The 16,322-nt window shown below is 49.3% G+C and overlaps 1 protein-coding gene across 1 annotated transcript in view; it reads left to right on the top strand.

Moving 5' to 3' along the window:
• Window positions 1–863: 863 nt before the first annotated feature.
• PLXNA2 (plexin A2) overlaps window positions 864–16,322 on the top strand; it is a 60,167-nt gene continuing 44,708 nt past the window's right edge. The window contains exons 1-3 of the mRNA XM_008579607.1: window positions 864–1,091; window positions 2,794–2,890; window positions 6,143–6,333. Coding sequence (XP_008577829.1) covers window positions 864–1,091; window positions 2,794–2,890; window positions 6,143–6,333 — 516 coding nt within the window. The remainder of the gene's footprint in view (window positions 1,092–2,793; window positions 2,891–6,142; window positions 6,334–16,322) is intronic.

Genomic DNA, 16,322 nt, shown 5'->3' on the forward strand with positions numbered 1-16,322 from the left:
CTGAGAACCACTGCTCAGGGGAAAGGAATGGGGAAAGAGGAGCCTCCTTCAAAGAATTTCCCTAGTTGATCCTGGAGAGAGGAAATGATTCCATGTAGAGGTGGTTTCCACATCCTCACTGCCAGGGGCCACTGGGCTCAGACCTTCCTGAGGGAGAGGGAGGAAGAGGAGATTGAAGCTGTAGGGGTGGAAATCTGACCTTTGGTGGAGAAGCAGCATCTAGGCATAGAGCTGAGAAAAATCAGTCTTGCTCACTTTCTCTGTCATGGTCCTTTCCACAGCCCCTCCCTCCCAAGACTTTCTTGTTTTGGTTTTATTTTCCAAAGCAGCATGGCATTCATGCAGGACCTGGTAATGAAATGAGATAAAAAGCCAGAGCAAGTGTTTAGAGCATTGCTGGGAGGGCTGGATACACCCCCTGGAAAGCCAGGCTCTGTGGGAGCTGGGAGGCTGAAACTGCCCGTCACGGTGGCCCAGGCATCAGGGACAATGCAAGGGGGTGGCAGAGCTAGAGCTGGGGAAGAGATGAAACTGGGAAGCAGGGTGCTGGCGTGGGGACAGGCACGCCTGGAGGCTCTTTTATCTGGTGTTTCAAGAGGTAACACCCACACCCTCTCACACTTTTGCCCAAATAACATAAAACAAGGCTCCTCCCCTTCCTTCGTATAACTTCGTATAATGTATGCTATACGAAGTTATTACGTAAGAGAGATCTCATTTTCCCTGCTGACTCAATATGCCCCTTCCATGAGGACATGTTCTTCTCGTATCCAGGCCAACCTGGATACGAGAGGGACTGGCCTGGCATCGGGCCCTGTCCCTGGCCTGGCTCAGGTCAGTAGGAAGGTGTGAGCTGGGGACAGATGGAGCCTCTTTGCTTGCTCCCCCAGGACTGTCCCCAGCTGGTGCCCACAGAGGAGATCCTGATTCCAGTCGGGGAGGTGAAACCAATCACCCTTAAGGCTCGAAACCTGCCGCAGCCACAGTCCGGCCAGCGAGGCTATGAGTGCGTCCTCAACATCCAGGGTGCCATCCACCGGGTCCCCGCCCTGCGCTTCAACAGCTCCAGCGTCCAGTGCCAGAACAGTTCGGTAAGAAGACTCGGGCTGGGGCCCTGCTGGTGCAGGGCTTTCTCTCACACCCATGCCACAGCCTCAGCCTGGCCAACTCCAGCTTCCAGAACCTTCCAGGTTCACAAACTGACCCCACATCCCCAGGGACAGAGGAACGTGCGTGCACCCTAGCTCCCTCAGCCAGATCAGAGCAGGTTAATGGTGTCAGAGGAGACAGAATTCTGTGAGGACTCTAATGGCAGGAGTTGAGATCTTCGTGCCTTTCCTGAAGGGCACAGAGCACCTCTTTGCCTTCAGTGACACCTCAACCACAGCAAGTCAACTCCACCTCCCACGATGACCCCATCCAGTGGGCGCTACACAGGAGGACAGCTGGAGAAGAGGACAGGGAAGTAGGATGGGATGGGGGGAGGGGAGAGGAACGAGGAAGCAGTGTCCCTGCAGAGCAGCGAGGGTTAAACCAATCCTGGGTGGCAGACCGAGAGCACGAGGTGTTTAATTATAACACTAGCCCAGAGATCTTTTTGTCTGCCAACTCCCTGTCTCTAACTGTCGGGGGTCAGCTCAGAGATGGGGGAGGGGGTGACGTGACAAAGGTGTTGAGGGAAGCTAATTCGCCTGGGAGAGATAGAGAGAATCTGGGCCTCTTATCAGGGAGCTGTCAGATTCCTGGGTCACAGGCGCTTGATAGAATTTGTGATGGTGGAAGGCTGCCAAGCTGGGGAGGTGGGGTGAGGAAGAGACAGAGCTCAGCAGAGGGAGGAGGCGGCCAGGAGGGCGGGGGCAGAGCACAGATGGTGACTGTGACGTGCCCTCCTGAGCTAAGTGGCGGGGCTGGGCCATCCCCAGGAGGAAGTGTCCCAGTGGTCTCCTTCCCAGAGCACTGGTGGGCCACCCAGGGGGGCTGTTTCTGCAGTGTGCGAAGGGCTTAAAAGTCCTCTGGGATCAGCATGAGAGAGAAAGTTGACACTTAGCCACAGCGGGAGGCCTTTGGCCGATCAGATCTGTGCCCAGAAGGCTGTGGGCACTTTCCCTTAGTGGACTGTTGACCCAAGTAAGGCTCATGTGCAAAAAGAGAGGACCAGCACAGCTCGGCCACCCAGCCACTCGGTGACTGTTAGTTACGCACATGCTCTGCTACAGACTCTGTGGGGTCTACAGAGCAGGAAGAGGACACTGGCTTTGCCTCCAGAAATGTAATGGCTTTCTAGAGAGACTAGATTTGCACGTGAACAGATAGATGTACAGCAGCTCCCGAGAAGTGCCAGGTCAAAGACAGATGGCGACAATACCAAGGGACAGAGAGGTTGGGGAGTGCTGGCACAGATATTGGAGGGGACTCCTGGGGACGGTGGGTCTGAGCTGGACTGGAAGAACAGGATGGGTTTAAAGGGTGGAGGTTGTAAGGAGACGACTGCATTCCTTATGACATATAAACTCAAAGACACAGAGGGGCTTAAGCAGGAATGTTTGGAGACAGATGGATTCAAAGATTTCTGTAGGAGAGCAGTAGAGAAGGTTGGAAAGTAGGTTTGGATCAGATTGTGGAAGGCACTGAGCGCCAGGCTAGAGCATCGGGCAGGATCCTGTTGGCATCAGTGACTGGTGTCAGAGAAAGGGCATCCTGGGGCTGGTGTGGGCAGCTCCCGGGTTCCTCTGCATCTCTGACCCCTGTGATGGACAGCCTCACGAGCCACGTGCCTCTGCCCTCCCCCTGCAGTACCAGTATGACGGGATGGACATCAGCAACCTGGCCGTGGACTTCGCCGTGGTGTGGAATGGCAATTTCATCATTGACAACCCTCAGGACCTGAAAGGTAAGCGGCTACTTCCAGGTAGAAGTTTGATCTTTTCACGACCCGGGAAAGACTGGGGCTGGAGGGATCAGAGCTGGCAGGCCGCTGTGCCATGAATAATACACTCCCTCTGTCAGCGGAACTCTTCAGAGGACCCTATAGCAACATTTGGAGCCATCAAAGGAGTCCTGTTGGGAGCCCTGTTTTATTACAACCAGAGCATCCGCCGGGCGGCTGCCGGCTCATCCACGCTCTTCTTTGGCTCCCGCCGACTTTGAAGTGTATGTGGAACCTGACCCAGGAGAACAGCAGGCAGGGATGTCCTGCCAGTTTCCCTGGAAATGGAGATATTGTTTCCAGTCAGGCTCTTGTTCCCTTGTCCTGGGCCCTGGTCACTGTCACTGCACAAAGAAGGTTTTCAAGGCTGCTCTCCTGGTCCTGAGGTGGGCGGAAGGGGCCAGCATGTGGACTCAAGCTCACATCTGGAGCAGAGAAGCTCAGGAAGGGGAGCTGGGCTGCAGCAGGAGAGGGCACTCCAGGAGGGCCACCTTGATGCCTTTTACTGTAAATGCACCTCCTACAATGGGCCGGGCACGCCCGACCCTCGATGCAGCAAATACCAAGATTCCACGCTGCTCTGGAGAATGATAAAAGTCACTCCAGCGTGATGTGCACTCACTGTGGGGAGGCACTCACTAAGTAATTCATTGGGGATTATTTTATTAAACCATCACATTAACTCTGAGAGGTATGTACTATTATTATCCTCATTTTATAGATGAGGAACTGGGGCCCAGAGAGGTTAAGAAATAGGCCGAGAGTCAGAGAGTGAGAGCCAGGATTTGAACCAAGACAGTCTGACTTCAGAGCTCACAAGCTTGACCACACCACTGTGAGGACCTACTCTCAGACCACTGTGAGAATTAAACTCCCTCCCACACTATTATTATCCTCATTTTATAGATGAGGAACTGGGGCCCAGAGAGGTTAAGAAATAGGCCAAGAGTCAGAGAGTGAGAGCCAGGATTTGAACCAAGACAGTCTGACTTCAGAGCTCACAAGCTTGACCACACCACTGTGAGGACCTGCTCTCAGACCACTGTGAGAATTAAACTCCCTTCCACTCAGAATACTTCCCTATGCCCTCTCCCACCATGAGCCACAAGTCTCACCAGATTTCAAGTAGCTCGAGTCGTCACAAGCCTCTGCTTCCACCTGAGGGTGACCCCATGGACACGGAGCGAGGGCCAAGGCCACAGTAGGGTCTGCAAGTGCTTCAGCATCCATGGGCTGCAGCTCCCTGCCCCAGACGCTGCCATTAAAATCAGCACTACTTAGACGGGGAGAAAGAAACTGAGCCAGAGAGATATTTTTTTCCTATTTCTCCCCATGCTCAGGCCAGATTCTCTCACTGCTAAGAGATAGGAGACACTTTCCCTGCTGAGAATCTGGGCTTAGATCCCAGAGGTTGCCTTTGCACCTGGAGCTTAGAGAAAAACAGCCACGTCCAAGCTGTTGCAGCAGAACTCTGCTTGTGCCTCTCCAAGGTTTAAGAAGCTCCTTGAGTGCACAGGCAGTGTTGTCTTCACACTGGTGTCCAACAGAACCTGAGTGTTGCTGGTGGCTGTGCATTGCACTGTGGGGAGAGGACCACAGGGTTTAAGGATGGGGGTTCTAGAATCCAGCAAACGGGTTCACCTGCCTGCTCTTTCACTTACAGCTACATGAACTCAGACTAATTAGCACTCCTCTTTGTATCCCAGTGTCCTGTCCATGAAGTGGAGTAGAAAATGCCCCGCTCTCAGGGTCATCATGAGGAAAAAATGAACTCATGGATATGGACCATGTAGCACAAACTTTTAAATGTGCAATGTGAGCTTGTTCATTTTAAGATTCCCATTTCTTGCCCTCTACCTTAAGAAGCCACAGGCTTGAGGATGCTTAAATATTGTCCCTGCAGCTGGAACTGAGGAATGCTTGACAGAAACAGGATAAGGACCTATGAAGGAATAAAAGAATTAGCCCTCCCCTGGGGCATGTACCTGACCTGCAGCAGAGGCCCAATGCCTGGTCCTGAAAGCTTATATGTGCTTGACCAGAAAAGTTGAACATGACTTTCTGAGTGTTTTTCTTCTGGAGGATTCTACTTGGACCCTGAGTTTAAAACCCTGGCAGGAAAAGAGCTAAGCCCCAGGCTTACAAAAACTGTAAGCCCCAGCCTTACAGTTCCATGACTGGCTGGTTCTACTAGGGGTTTTAAGTCAGTAGGAGACAAAAGCAAAAACAAAGCATTTGCATACTCCAAATGTGACCTGTTACATAGCCAGTTTGTCCTCTCCAGGGACATATTCTCCATCCATGGAGTCTGTGAACAGGACTGTGTCACCCTCTTTCCTTATCAGCAATGCCTCCTCCACTGCAGCCACCTGGCCTTTCTTTAAGCCGAAGCTGACTCCACTCCCAGACCCATGCAGTTTCCAGTGTGCCGAGCAAGATTCCTTGTCAGGACGTACCATCTAGCAGCATAGTGAGCCGGAGTTGCAGGATTCCGGAGTTGCAGTTTGGGGCACTAACCTAAATAGAGCAAGATTCCTTGTCAGGACGTACCATCTAGCAGCATAGTGAGCCGGAGTTGCAGGATTCCAGTTTGGGGCACTAACCTAAATAACGGAGTTGCAGTTTGGGGCACTAACCTAAATAGGCTTCGAGAGTCATTACAGCCCTCTTTGAGCTTCATTTTTACCTGCAATGGGGAAATTAGCCCTCAGCTCTTGCAATGAAGGCCATATGAGAGATTTTGAGAGTAAGAGAGACAGCAGCATAAGAATGCAGTTTGAGTTCAAAGAAAAGATAATAAGCATGTATAGAAGAACATCAGATATGTTACAGGCATTGTGCTGAGCACTTAATATACACCATCTCATTCAAACTTCACGAAAAACAATGATTATCTCCATGTTAGAGATTAGGTAACCGAGGATCAAGGAGGTTAAATACTTTGTCACATTACTAGGAAGTTGTGAAGCCACAATTAAACCCTGATCTGATTCAATCTAGAGCCAGAACTCTTAATATTATTTTCTGTAGTGCCTTTAAGTGACTCCTAAGAAGCTCAATTTATTATTAATTCCTTGTCAGTTATTCTTGCAATGATAACGATGATTGGTGGTGTTATCCATGGTTGAGGCCAGTTTCTTTTGCACCTGCAAGAAGAGTGTACCTTGTGAGCAGCTCCATCCAGTCCCATCTGTGACTGTCCCCCTCTCTCAACAGTCCATCTCTACAAGTGCGCAGCCCAGCGGGAGAGCTGTGGCCTCTGCCTCAAGGCCGACCGGAAGTTTGAGTGTGGCTGGTGCAGGGGCGAGCGCCGATGCACCCTCCACCAGCACTGTGCCAGCCCCTCCAGCCCCTGGCTCGACTGGTCCAGCCACAATGTCAAGTGCTCCAACCCCCAAATCACCGAGGTGAGTCCCCCAAGTTCCCAGAGCAAGAACCCCCAAATCACCGAGGTGAGTCCCCCAAGTTCCCAGGAGTGCAGGTTCAGCCTTTGTGGACAAATTCTTGGCACACAGTGAGTTTCACGTGGGGAGTATGTAGAAAGCCTTTCCTATGTGTCTTGATGGCCCCTGTCCAGGTGTAAGTGACAAGCACGTAGAGCATGTTCTTGTACCTGTGCGTGAATGTGCGTGCACGTCTGTGCACGTGCATACCACGAGGGAGGCAGCGCCAGCTTGGTCTCCCTGCCGGGCTGGCAGAGCCAGGTGAGGATGAGAAATTGGCTCCATGGTGGGTGAACATTTTAGAAAGCAGGTTTAGCTTTTCTCAGCAGAAATGTGATTTCAGGAGCTTAAATTAGCTCAGAGTTGCAAAGTTGAAAATGAAAGAAGAAAGTAAAGGCAGGGACGACACTAGTCACTGTGCTACTTCCCGGTGTGTACTCTCTGTCCCAATTTGTTTGTGCATTTTAATGGAAAGATAATTATTTTGGAAAAATAGTGATGTTTTCAAAATAGCAAATTGCAATGGACGATGGCAGATGATATGCATGAGAATGCAGCTGCTTGGCTTTTGATGGCCTGGGAGAAGAGCGGTTGTACTTAACTTTAGTTGCATTATGTGCTCATCACTCTTCAGGGGTCCCTATTCAACAACTGTCACTTGTGCCTTGACACTAATTGCACATTCCTGATGGTGCGTAGGAATAAAAGCCCAGGCAGGTACCCTGGTGATCTGCATGGTTAAGAAAGCAGAAAGGGGCTGCTCCTGTGCTGCCTCTTCCCTGCACTGATGTGGTCCCTTTCCCTGCCTCATTTTCCCTAATGGGCAAAGAAAGCAACTCAGGTTCTCACCTATGTCACAGAGTACTGGGAAACTTCTGGAGCATCCCTCTGACCATATCAAAACTTCAAATCGGTTTTTTTTTAAAAAAACAAACCCTCAAAATCAAGTGAGTATTGTTAACCTACAGATAGATGGGTTATCCGAAGAGGGAGCAAATATTTATTTTGTGTGCTTGGCACTGTTACATCTAATCCTCACGACCGTGGGAAGTAGGTATTCTCCCCTTCACTGTACAGATGAGGAGAGTGCGGCTCGGAGAAATCAAGTGATGTGCCCAAGTTCACACAGCTGATAAGTGGAAGAGCCAGTATTTGAGCTCACATCTATTTCATTATGAAACCATTTTTAAATTCTCTACAATTTGCCCAAATAACATAAAACAAGGCTCCTCCCCTTCCTTAATACCCAGAACTTTCCAAGCTGATAGCTTTCCTAGCAGAGAGATGTGACCCACCCACATGGTGGCGCCTCCCAGGGAAAGCCCATGGCTGCCCGTTCGCCCAGAACTTTCCAAGCTGATAGCTTTCCTAGCAGAGAGATGTGACCCACCCACATGGTGGCACCTCCCAGGGAAAGCACATGGCTCCCCGTTCATCTGCATAGGAAGGTGTTTTGAGAGTGTGGCACTGTTCCTCTTAGATAGGGCTGCCTTGGTCCCATTTTACTCTTGTTTTTTCTTCTTTCTTTCATTTTTCTTCCCATTTTATTCTTGATGGCGGCCAGTGGCAATGGCTACTGACTTTCTACTATGTCTTCTTTCTTAAGGAATTTTTTTAAATTGAAACATATTGATTGTACATATTTGTGGGGTACAGAGATATTTCAATTCATGTATAAAATCTCCTATGTCTTTATGTTGCTGGAAGAGAATGTTTTCAGGGGCTGCTGGTAGTGCCCCAGCCTCTGCCCTCAGACAGCTAGCTTCCTGAGCTGCTCAGGGCTCCGTGCCTTCTCCCTGATTCTAGTGATTTCTGACGACTGCTGGCCTGAGAACTTGCACTGTTCTGTAATTCTTCCTTCTGCAGCAGTTGCCAGTCTCCACGCCTGTGGTCACCTGTGGTGTAGGGGAGCTTAAATTAGTCAGGGGCCTAATTTCCATCAGCACCTCCCACCTCTGCCAACCCCAGGGTGGCACCATCCACCCTCTGACTGGCTGGGGCCCCTTTCCAGCCCCGAGGCAAGCTTCTCCCTGAGAAGCCTCTGCCTCGGTGCCACTGCTCATTGACCGGGGACTGACAGGCTGCACTGTTCACACAGGACACCCAGGGTACACAAGGCTAATTAACCCCGGAGGTAGTTAGGCTGTAATTGATTTTCTTAGTGAACATAGCAGCAGGAGTCAGAGGCCCCAAGTCTCCTGTTGGTGTTTTTCAAGCAGAGGCTGTTGGGAAATGAAAGAGCATCTTTGGGGAGAGGCAGTTCATGCTGTGTCCCAAGCCACTGGGGAGACATCACTCTGAACAGGACCTGTGGGAGGGAGTGTCCAGGCCAGGAACATTTTATTTATCTAGAATATTTTCTCTCATTTTGCATCTTCTACCCCACTCCAATCCTCCTTTCCCTGTATAAGTCATTTTCTATTTCTTTAACTTTTTATTTTTGAAACAATTTCAGACTTATAAGAAGGTACAAAAATAGCACAAAGAACTTTCATATAACCTTCACCCAGATTTTCCAAAGTTAACATCTTACGTAACAGCAGTACAATTATCAAAATCAGGATAATAACACTGATACAATAATACCATCTAATATACATGCCTTGTTAAGATTTTGCCAATTGTCCCCCTGATGTACTGTTCCTGGTCCAGGATGCCATTCAGGATCCCATGTGACATTCCATTGTCATGCCTCCTTAGTCCTTTAATCCTTAGTCTTTCTTTGTCTTTCATGACCTTGATACTGTTGAAGAGTGCAGGCCAGTTATTTTGTAGAATGTCCCTCAATTTGATTTGTCTGATGCTTCCTCATGATAAAATCCGGATTATATATTTTTTGCAAGAAGTACTAAAAAAAAAAAAAAATGTAGAGTACATATCAAAAGGGCACAGGAGCCAACTGGAAGGGGATCTCAGTGGCAAAATCCGGGGCAATTTGAGCAAGAAAATAAATATAGTCACAGATTTCACCGATAGAATAAAATAAGAATCCATGGCTCTTACTGATATAAACAAACAAACAAACAAACAAATAAATAATGGGGGAGAGAAGAAACTCTTTCCACTAGAATTCCAACTAGTAAAATGTAGAATGAATTATGGAAATAGAAAATCACCATGATAAAGTACACAGTAATAATTGTTTTCAGACAAGAATGGTCAATGGATGCTAAAATTAGTGGGTGAAAGCATAATGAGATACAGTATATTTACATAGTTTTAAGCCATCTTCCCATGTGATACTTATTAATTACAACCAGAACAACAGTAACTTCTCAGTGAAGAAACCTGGTAGATGCCACCTTAACCATGTGATCAAGGTTAACATCACCAGTAAAGGGAAAAATCAACCTCATGTGTCTCCTAGTAGAATGCCCCAAGAAGGGCACAACCTTATTTCTTTCTTTCTTTTTTTTTTTTTTTTGTCATTGTGTTTACTTTATAGCAATTGTCATGATTAGAGAAGTAAATCACACATTTAAAATCCTTCTGGGGTCCAAAGGATGCCAGAGTATTTACAAACACATGGGGTGAAGGGTGGCAAGACACGAGGGTCCAGTGCTCCAGGTCTGGGATTCCACCCAGGACCCTGCCCCAGGCTTCAAGCCAGGCTTGCAAGCTGATAACCCACCACCAGGACTGTCCCATCAGTCACAGCGTGGGCTTAGGTGGCATCAGGCAGTCTCAGGGCCCTGCTTGATGAGCCTCACAACCTCATTTCTATGGCATTTTTGGCAAAAATGCAAAATTTGTTAAAAGTAACCTGTAAGGAGAATCAACTAACTTTCTTGACCTCAGCTTTCTTGTCTGCTCCCTTCACACCAGCATAGATCTTTTTCCTAGACCTCTTAATCATCAGAATTTTATGAGGTCCACACCCTTTATCCATGTGTCTTTGTCTACAGCCCTTATCTTCAAAATGTGTCCCCCACTCAGTGCAACCTCTTAGTGCAGTAGACAGAAGCCACTTACTAAAAGATCCTTCTTGAGGGGAGAAAAGAGGAGGATTCTACGATGACCTGTGATGGCTGCTGGGGGTGGCGGAATATCCAATCCTGGAAATAATGGGGGCTGGAATGGGTGCAGTCCTGCCTGGGAGCAGAGAAGTATTAAGAAACTACCTCACAGGAGTTCTGCTTTAGGGAAAGGAGTGGGCTCACACAGTAGTTGGATGAACAGCTGTGTTCTTACCCCTCCTTACCCCACTGTCTCCATGGCAACCAAGCCCATCCCTAGAGACCCATCTTTTATGGCAGCTTCATGTAGGACAAGTTGTACAGCCTATTGAATTTCTCAGTTTGCATAAACTTCAGGTTAGGACCCCCTCAGGACTCACCGTCTGCTCCATCTCAGCCAGCTCATGGTGTGATAATGACGCTGTCCCCTGCGGGAGGCTTCTCAGGCTGCTCCCATTTCCAGCTGTCATCCCGGGCATCTGTGCACGTGTCACCTGTTCAACTCCAGGAACAGGAGACATGCAGAGGACTGGAAAACCCATCAGGTGCCCACCATGTTCCTCTGCTTCAGGACCTGCTGGGACCTCAAAGAGGACAATGTTCAGAGCCACCCACCGGAAAGAAAGGCCCAGAGAAAATATTTCCTAAGAAGCCCTGATTGGGCAGGATCCAGTAAAAAGAGCAAGGAAACTTAAGATCTTAGGAAGAGAAACTTGGGGACAGTAAAGGGGCTTTGGAGCTAGTGTGATAGAGGTCTCCACTCGAGTGGCAGCCATAACAACGTGCCACACACAGGGTGGCTTAAACAGCAGAAATGTATTTTCTCGAAGTTCTGGAGGCTGTAAGTCCAAGATCAAAGTGTTGTCAGGTTGGTTCCTTCTGAAGGCTGTGAGAGACAATCTTTCACCAGCCTCTCCCCAGCTGCTGGTGGCTGGCTGGCAATCTTTGGCACTCCTTGCCTTATAGAAGCACCCCCCGATCTCTGCCTTCATGTTCACACGGTGTTGTCTCTCTTTCCAAACTTTTTTTTTTTTTTAGTAAGGACCCATTTAGGTTGGAGTAGGAACCCCCGTAATGACCTCATTTTAACATGATTACCTCTGTAAAGACCCTATCTCACATTCTGAGGTACTAGGAATTAGGGCTTCAACACATGAATTTGCAGGGGGAAAAAATTCAACTCGTAGGAAAGAGCTTTCTGAGCAAAGGCAGGAGGTGCCACATCAATTAACTCACTCGTTAAATGAATATCTAGGTAGTGACTGCTCTGTGCCATGCGCTGTGCTAGGCTTGGAGGTGTCACATGGATAAGTGAGTCCTGGCTGGAGAAGAAGGGGATGCAGGCTGTCCCCAGGCAGCCCAGCCTGTCCCTGGACACTGGGCACCTGGAAGAGGCTGAAAGTTGCGCTCCCTGCAGGCCCCTCTGCTTGGGCTTAGGATAGAAACTTCTAATCTATACCCTTTGTAGTTGTCTCCTATACAGAAAGAGGAATGCAGCAGGGACATAGGTCTTCACAGCCAATGAGGACACTAACCTCAGGGCAGGAACATGAATGGACTAGCCAACATTCTAATTCTGGGAGTCTTAGTAATAATAGCTTTTCTTTAGTAAGATTCTATTATATGCCAGGCCTGTACGCTTTGCATACCTACTCCTTCAAACAACCCTGCAGAATGGCTGTACTTACACTCACTTAAGAGTTAGGGAAGCAGTGCTTAGGGAACTAGATCATTTGCTAAGTCACACATTTGATTAGCAGCAGAACAGAAATTGAAAACTACGGCCTTCTGATGCCAGACACAGCTCCCCCACCACACCGAGCCATCTCTCTTAGTCAGAGGGCTGGAGAGGTATTTCTTGGCTACACACTTCTCCACCTCACCCCACCCCAATTGTACCAAAAATGTCAGTGTCCAGGACAGAATCATCTTGGAAGATCCTAAGAGACAACAGACAAACTAGGAACATTGGCTACCCTTGTATCGAGCCTTAAAGTAACCTTTGCCTGTTTTCCTAAACAAGTTCACACTTATTCCTATGAGTGTAGGTGGGGGTGGGGAAACAAGAAATGAATTTGGGGGTATATTTGAGCTTAAGACTATCACTTCTTGCCTGTTGGGGGTAGGCGTTACTTTAACTCCTACCCCAGGTGTTTCTTGAAGCTACCAGTTGTTTTTAGGCTGTGCCCACCAGTGGGATGATGGTTAAGTTAAGTGGAAGCCGGATTCCTTGGCCTGGTGGCTGTGACCTCTCAAGCATCTCAGCCTGATGGGAGAGCCCAGAGGATGGGACCCAGGTGGTTCACACCTGCAGGTGAGAACAGGGCCAGGGCAAAGTAAAGCAAGGCAGGCTTAAGACGCAGGGGACCAATCCCAGAGTGGGTGTCCTCGGGGAGTGACCAGGAACCTACCACCCTTAAGATGTGAAAGAATGTTCCTGCATGTTCCTGAAGTCACCTGCCACATGGCCACATAACACCACACTGATGGCAGGCAGAGGGGGTGTTGGTTTTATAATGGTTTCTCTGTTGACTTTATGAATTTTTCAAATTTAGTAACTTCTGAATCACCTCACTAGTCCATGCTCAGGGAATATATATTCTCTTTAACATTATCTTAGGTACATATAACTGGGTAAGAAAAAAGTCAATTGTAGAAAACCATGGACACTGCTTCCCAAAACCAAGCATGAGTAATTTTTGTTCCTGTAATAGTTTGAGATGATCCATCGCTCCTGCTGCCTCTTTCTCTGCACTTGCCCACATACTTTAAAGTAGATTGTGTTTCCCTGCATGTTCTCAGATGCAGATGTGTTTCTAAAACCCTTTGGGAAGCTGGGACATTTACAAGTATTTATCCACAAGGCTGCACCAAATCTCTGCAGGAGAGACCCACAGGCCACCTGCCCATGGCCAAAGTAACTCGCTGCAAAGTTCCCCACAAATAAATAAATAAGTCAGCCAGCTTTCCTGAGAAACAAGCTGGCATTCTGATCTCCCGTTCATTTATTTGCAGGCCTCATTAATATAACATCACTGCAACAAACAGCTAACGGGAGATGGTGTCAGGATGAATAATGGAGTTACTCTGCTGAGATAACAATTAGGTTTTGAATGTACTATCAGCTAAGACAGAGCCAGCAAGGATTCATGCCGGGCAGGAGAGCTGGCACCGCTGATGCCAGAGATTCCTGCAGAGCTCGTCAGCTGGGCTCTAGCCTACTGTGAAGAGTATGCATACACATGCCCTCTCATACACACACATGCACACAACAAGTTGGAAGAGAATGTGACAATTTGCTGTCTTGGACCCTACGTCTAGGTGTCTTTGGGAGCCAGGGTGAATGGAAACTTGTGGGCACAAAGTAGGCATCATTGTCCTCTGAAGTCAGGAAAACACTAAGCAGCAGGAAAGGAGAGACGGGATTAAGGAGAGGGTGGGCTGTCTACACATCCACAGCTCGTCCTCACTTGCTGGTCCTAACCACAGGGAGGACCCCCCTGAAACCCCAATCTCAGACACAAGAGCTTTTAATGCAGGGCGTGACCATCAACTGGAGATGCTGAGGGGACCGAGGCCACATGGAGGGGCTTCTCTGAGACTCCCCCTCCCCTGTGAGGCTATGATGTCAGTCCCCAGTAGTGGGGACTGGCCACCTGCTGGATACCACAGTGAGAGCTGCACAGGCCCATCAGGGAGGCAGCCAGTGTCATGCTGGGCAGTCTCCATGCCAGCCACTACCCCTCCACAAGTCAGCCCATCTGCCCTGCCCTGAGTCCTCACCAGGAATAATACCCAGAGGCTCCACCTGATAGGAAGCTTGTGAAAACAAAGCCACTTTTCCTCTGGACCTCAGCTAGCCTGGCTTCTGTCCGGGTTTCTTAATCATAAAATGGTCATGAGAAAAATAATAGCTAACATTCACTGGATGCTCACCTTGCACCTGGCACTGTGCTTAGCACCTCACATATGTCATCTCGTTTTTGATGAAGCAGAAGTTATTATCACCATTAGCCCCATTTTACAGGTGAGGAAACTGAGGCACCATGAGGTGTGATAACTTTCTTGAAGTCACATTATTAGTAAGTGTTAGAACTCGGATTTAAACCTCAGCTGCTAGACTCTGGAGCCCCATGTTTGGCCAGTTTACTATCCTTTGTCTCTTTCCAGAGCTCACTTATGATAACTTTCTTGAAGTCACATTATTAGTAAGTGTTAGAACTCGGATTTAAACCTCAGCTGTTAGACTCTGGAGCCCCATGTTTGGCCAGTTTACTATCCTTTGTCTCTTTCCAGAGCTCACTTTGACAAGTAGAGCTCTCGGTCTGCAGAGCCAGGGGAGAGAAAGGAGCTGGCGCCAAGCTCTTCCTCAAGCCTGCTGCAGTGACAGGAAGAAAGCCAGCAGTCCCCTCTCCCAGCATCATCTGGGGAGGCTGGACATGCACAGGAAGAGATGACAACGGGGCCAGCCCAGAGGGACATGTGGACAGTCTCTGGGGGAGGGCAGAGAGGAAGAAGGCTGGACGCCGTGAAGTTCAGAGGGATGAAGATAGCAAAAGGAAAGCAGGACTAGCAAAGTACTCCAGAGTCCCATGGAAAGCAGTAAGATTTGGCCTCAGCTAAGGGAACGAGCTACAGGACCTAAGCAGAGGGAAGCAATGAGCAAGGGGGGTCATGAGTTCTCATGGGGGGTGGCCTAGGGTCCCCACTGGGGCAGGTGGATGGCCAGCTCGGGCAGTGCTGGATGGAGGCGAAAAGCATGGGTTGCAAGGACCCGGCTGCTTGTGTCACTCCCCGTGTAATCTTGAACAAGTTACTCACCCTCCCTGGGACACTGTTCCCATCTGCAAAATGGGAATAGTAACAATACCTCCCTGCTAGCTTGTGCTGAGCCTTAAGTGGGATAAAATATGTGGAGCCCCAGGCGTGGTTCCTGACTCATTATAAGCACTTACTAAATGAAAAAACAGTAGCCATTATTCTCAGAATCTTCCATAATCTGAAGCTGACACCCTGCTTCTGGCTTCTCTCCCACCATCTCTATCAGCCAGGAGATACAACCAGAAGAAGACAGGGACTCTAGGATAGGAGCTGGGCTTTGGGAAGCTCCCATCAAACCCCTCCGACCCCTCAAATACTGCTCTGGAGGAGACCCCAACTCTGCCGCTCCGAGGCTCTGCCCAAGCCCCTGCCCGAGCCCCTGCCCAAGTCTGAACCCAGGAATGGCCAGCCGAGCATGCCAGCCCAAGGCCTTGCTCCCCAGGCCACCAAGCCCTGGGCCTTCCAGCACGTCCCGCTCCCCACGCAGCCCTTTGGGTCTCCCCAGCAGCAGTGAATCTGCGCATCTGCTCTCGCCCTTGGGCGGCTCTGTGGCACAGTTCCCTCTGAACTGTTCAATTAGTGACTGCAAGAATGAGGGCGGGCGCAGCATCACGGCGGCTGCTTTCCAGGTCACGGCACCCACGGAGGAAAACAAACATGACAGAGTCTGGCAGGAATACAGATTTGGCAGGGGTGCCCCGGCAAATGCCCGGGCTCAGTTGGGCTGTGCTGCTGTCAAGGTGGGATCTGAGCAGGTAGAGAAGTGACTTCCCAAACTGGAGGTTCCTAGAAGCTTTGAGAGGGCCTCCATAGAAAATAGGAATCTCCCCAGTAGTCCCTGTTGCCAGTACACGTGCTGCGGCCCGGGCATGCCTACCTTGACCCAAATCTTCCTGGCTTAAGATGAGCAGATCAAGAATTACAGGGCCAGGACTTAGACCAGACAACTTTATACATGGGCCTGGGTGATGACTGCTTCTGGCTTGGGGTTTAGGGCTGCTAGCCTGAGCCCTCTGCCCTAAAGTATTTCCCTGAAGTGTTCCCCATGTTTTCTTTCAGAAACCTGCAAACAATAGACAAACTTTTTATTCTACAGCCAGTCAAAATGCCAGTACTCTGGGGCCGGCCCGGTGGCGCACTGGAGAGTGCGCCGCTTGGGAGCGTGGCGGCGCTCCC

This window comes from Galeopterus variegatus, unplaced genomic scaffold (genome assembly GCF_000696425.1).
Source record: "Galeopterus variegatus unplaced genomic scaffold, G_variegatus-3.0.2 Scaffold1921, whole genome shotgun sequence".
NCBI lineage: Eukaryota > Metazoa > Chordata > Mammalia > Dermoptera > Cynocephalidae > Galeopterus > Galeopterus variegatus.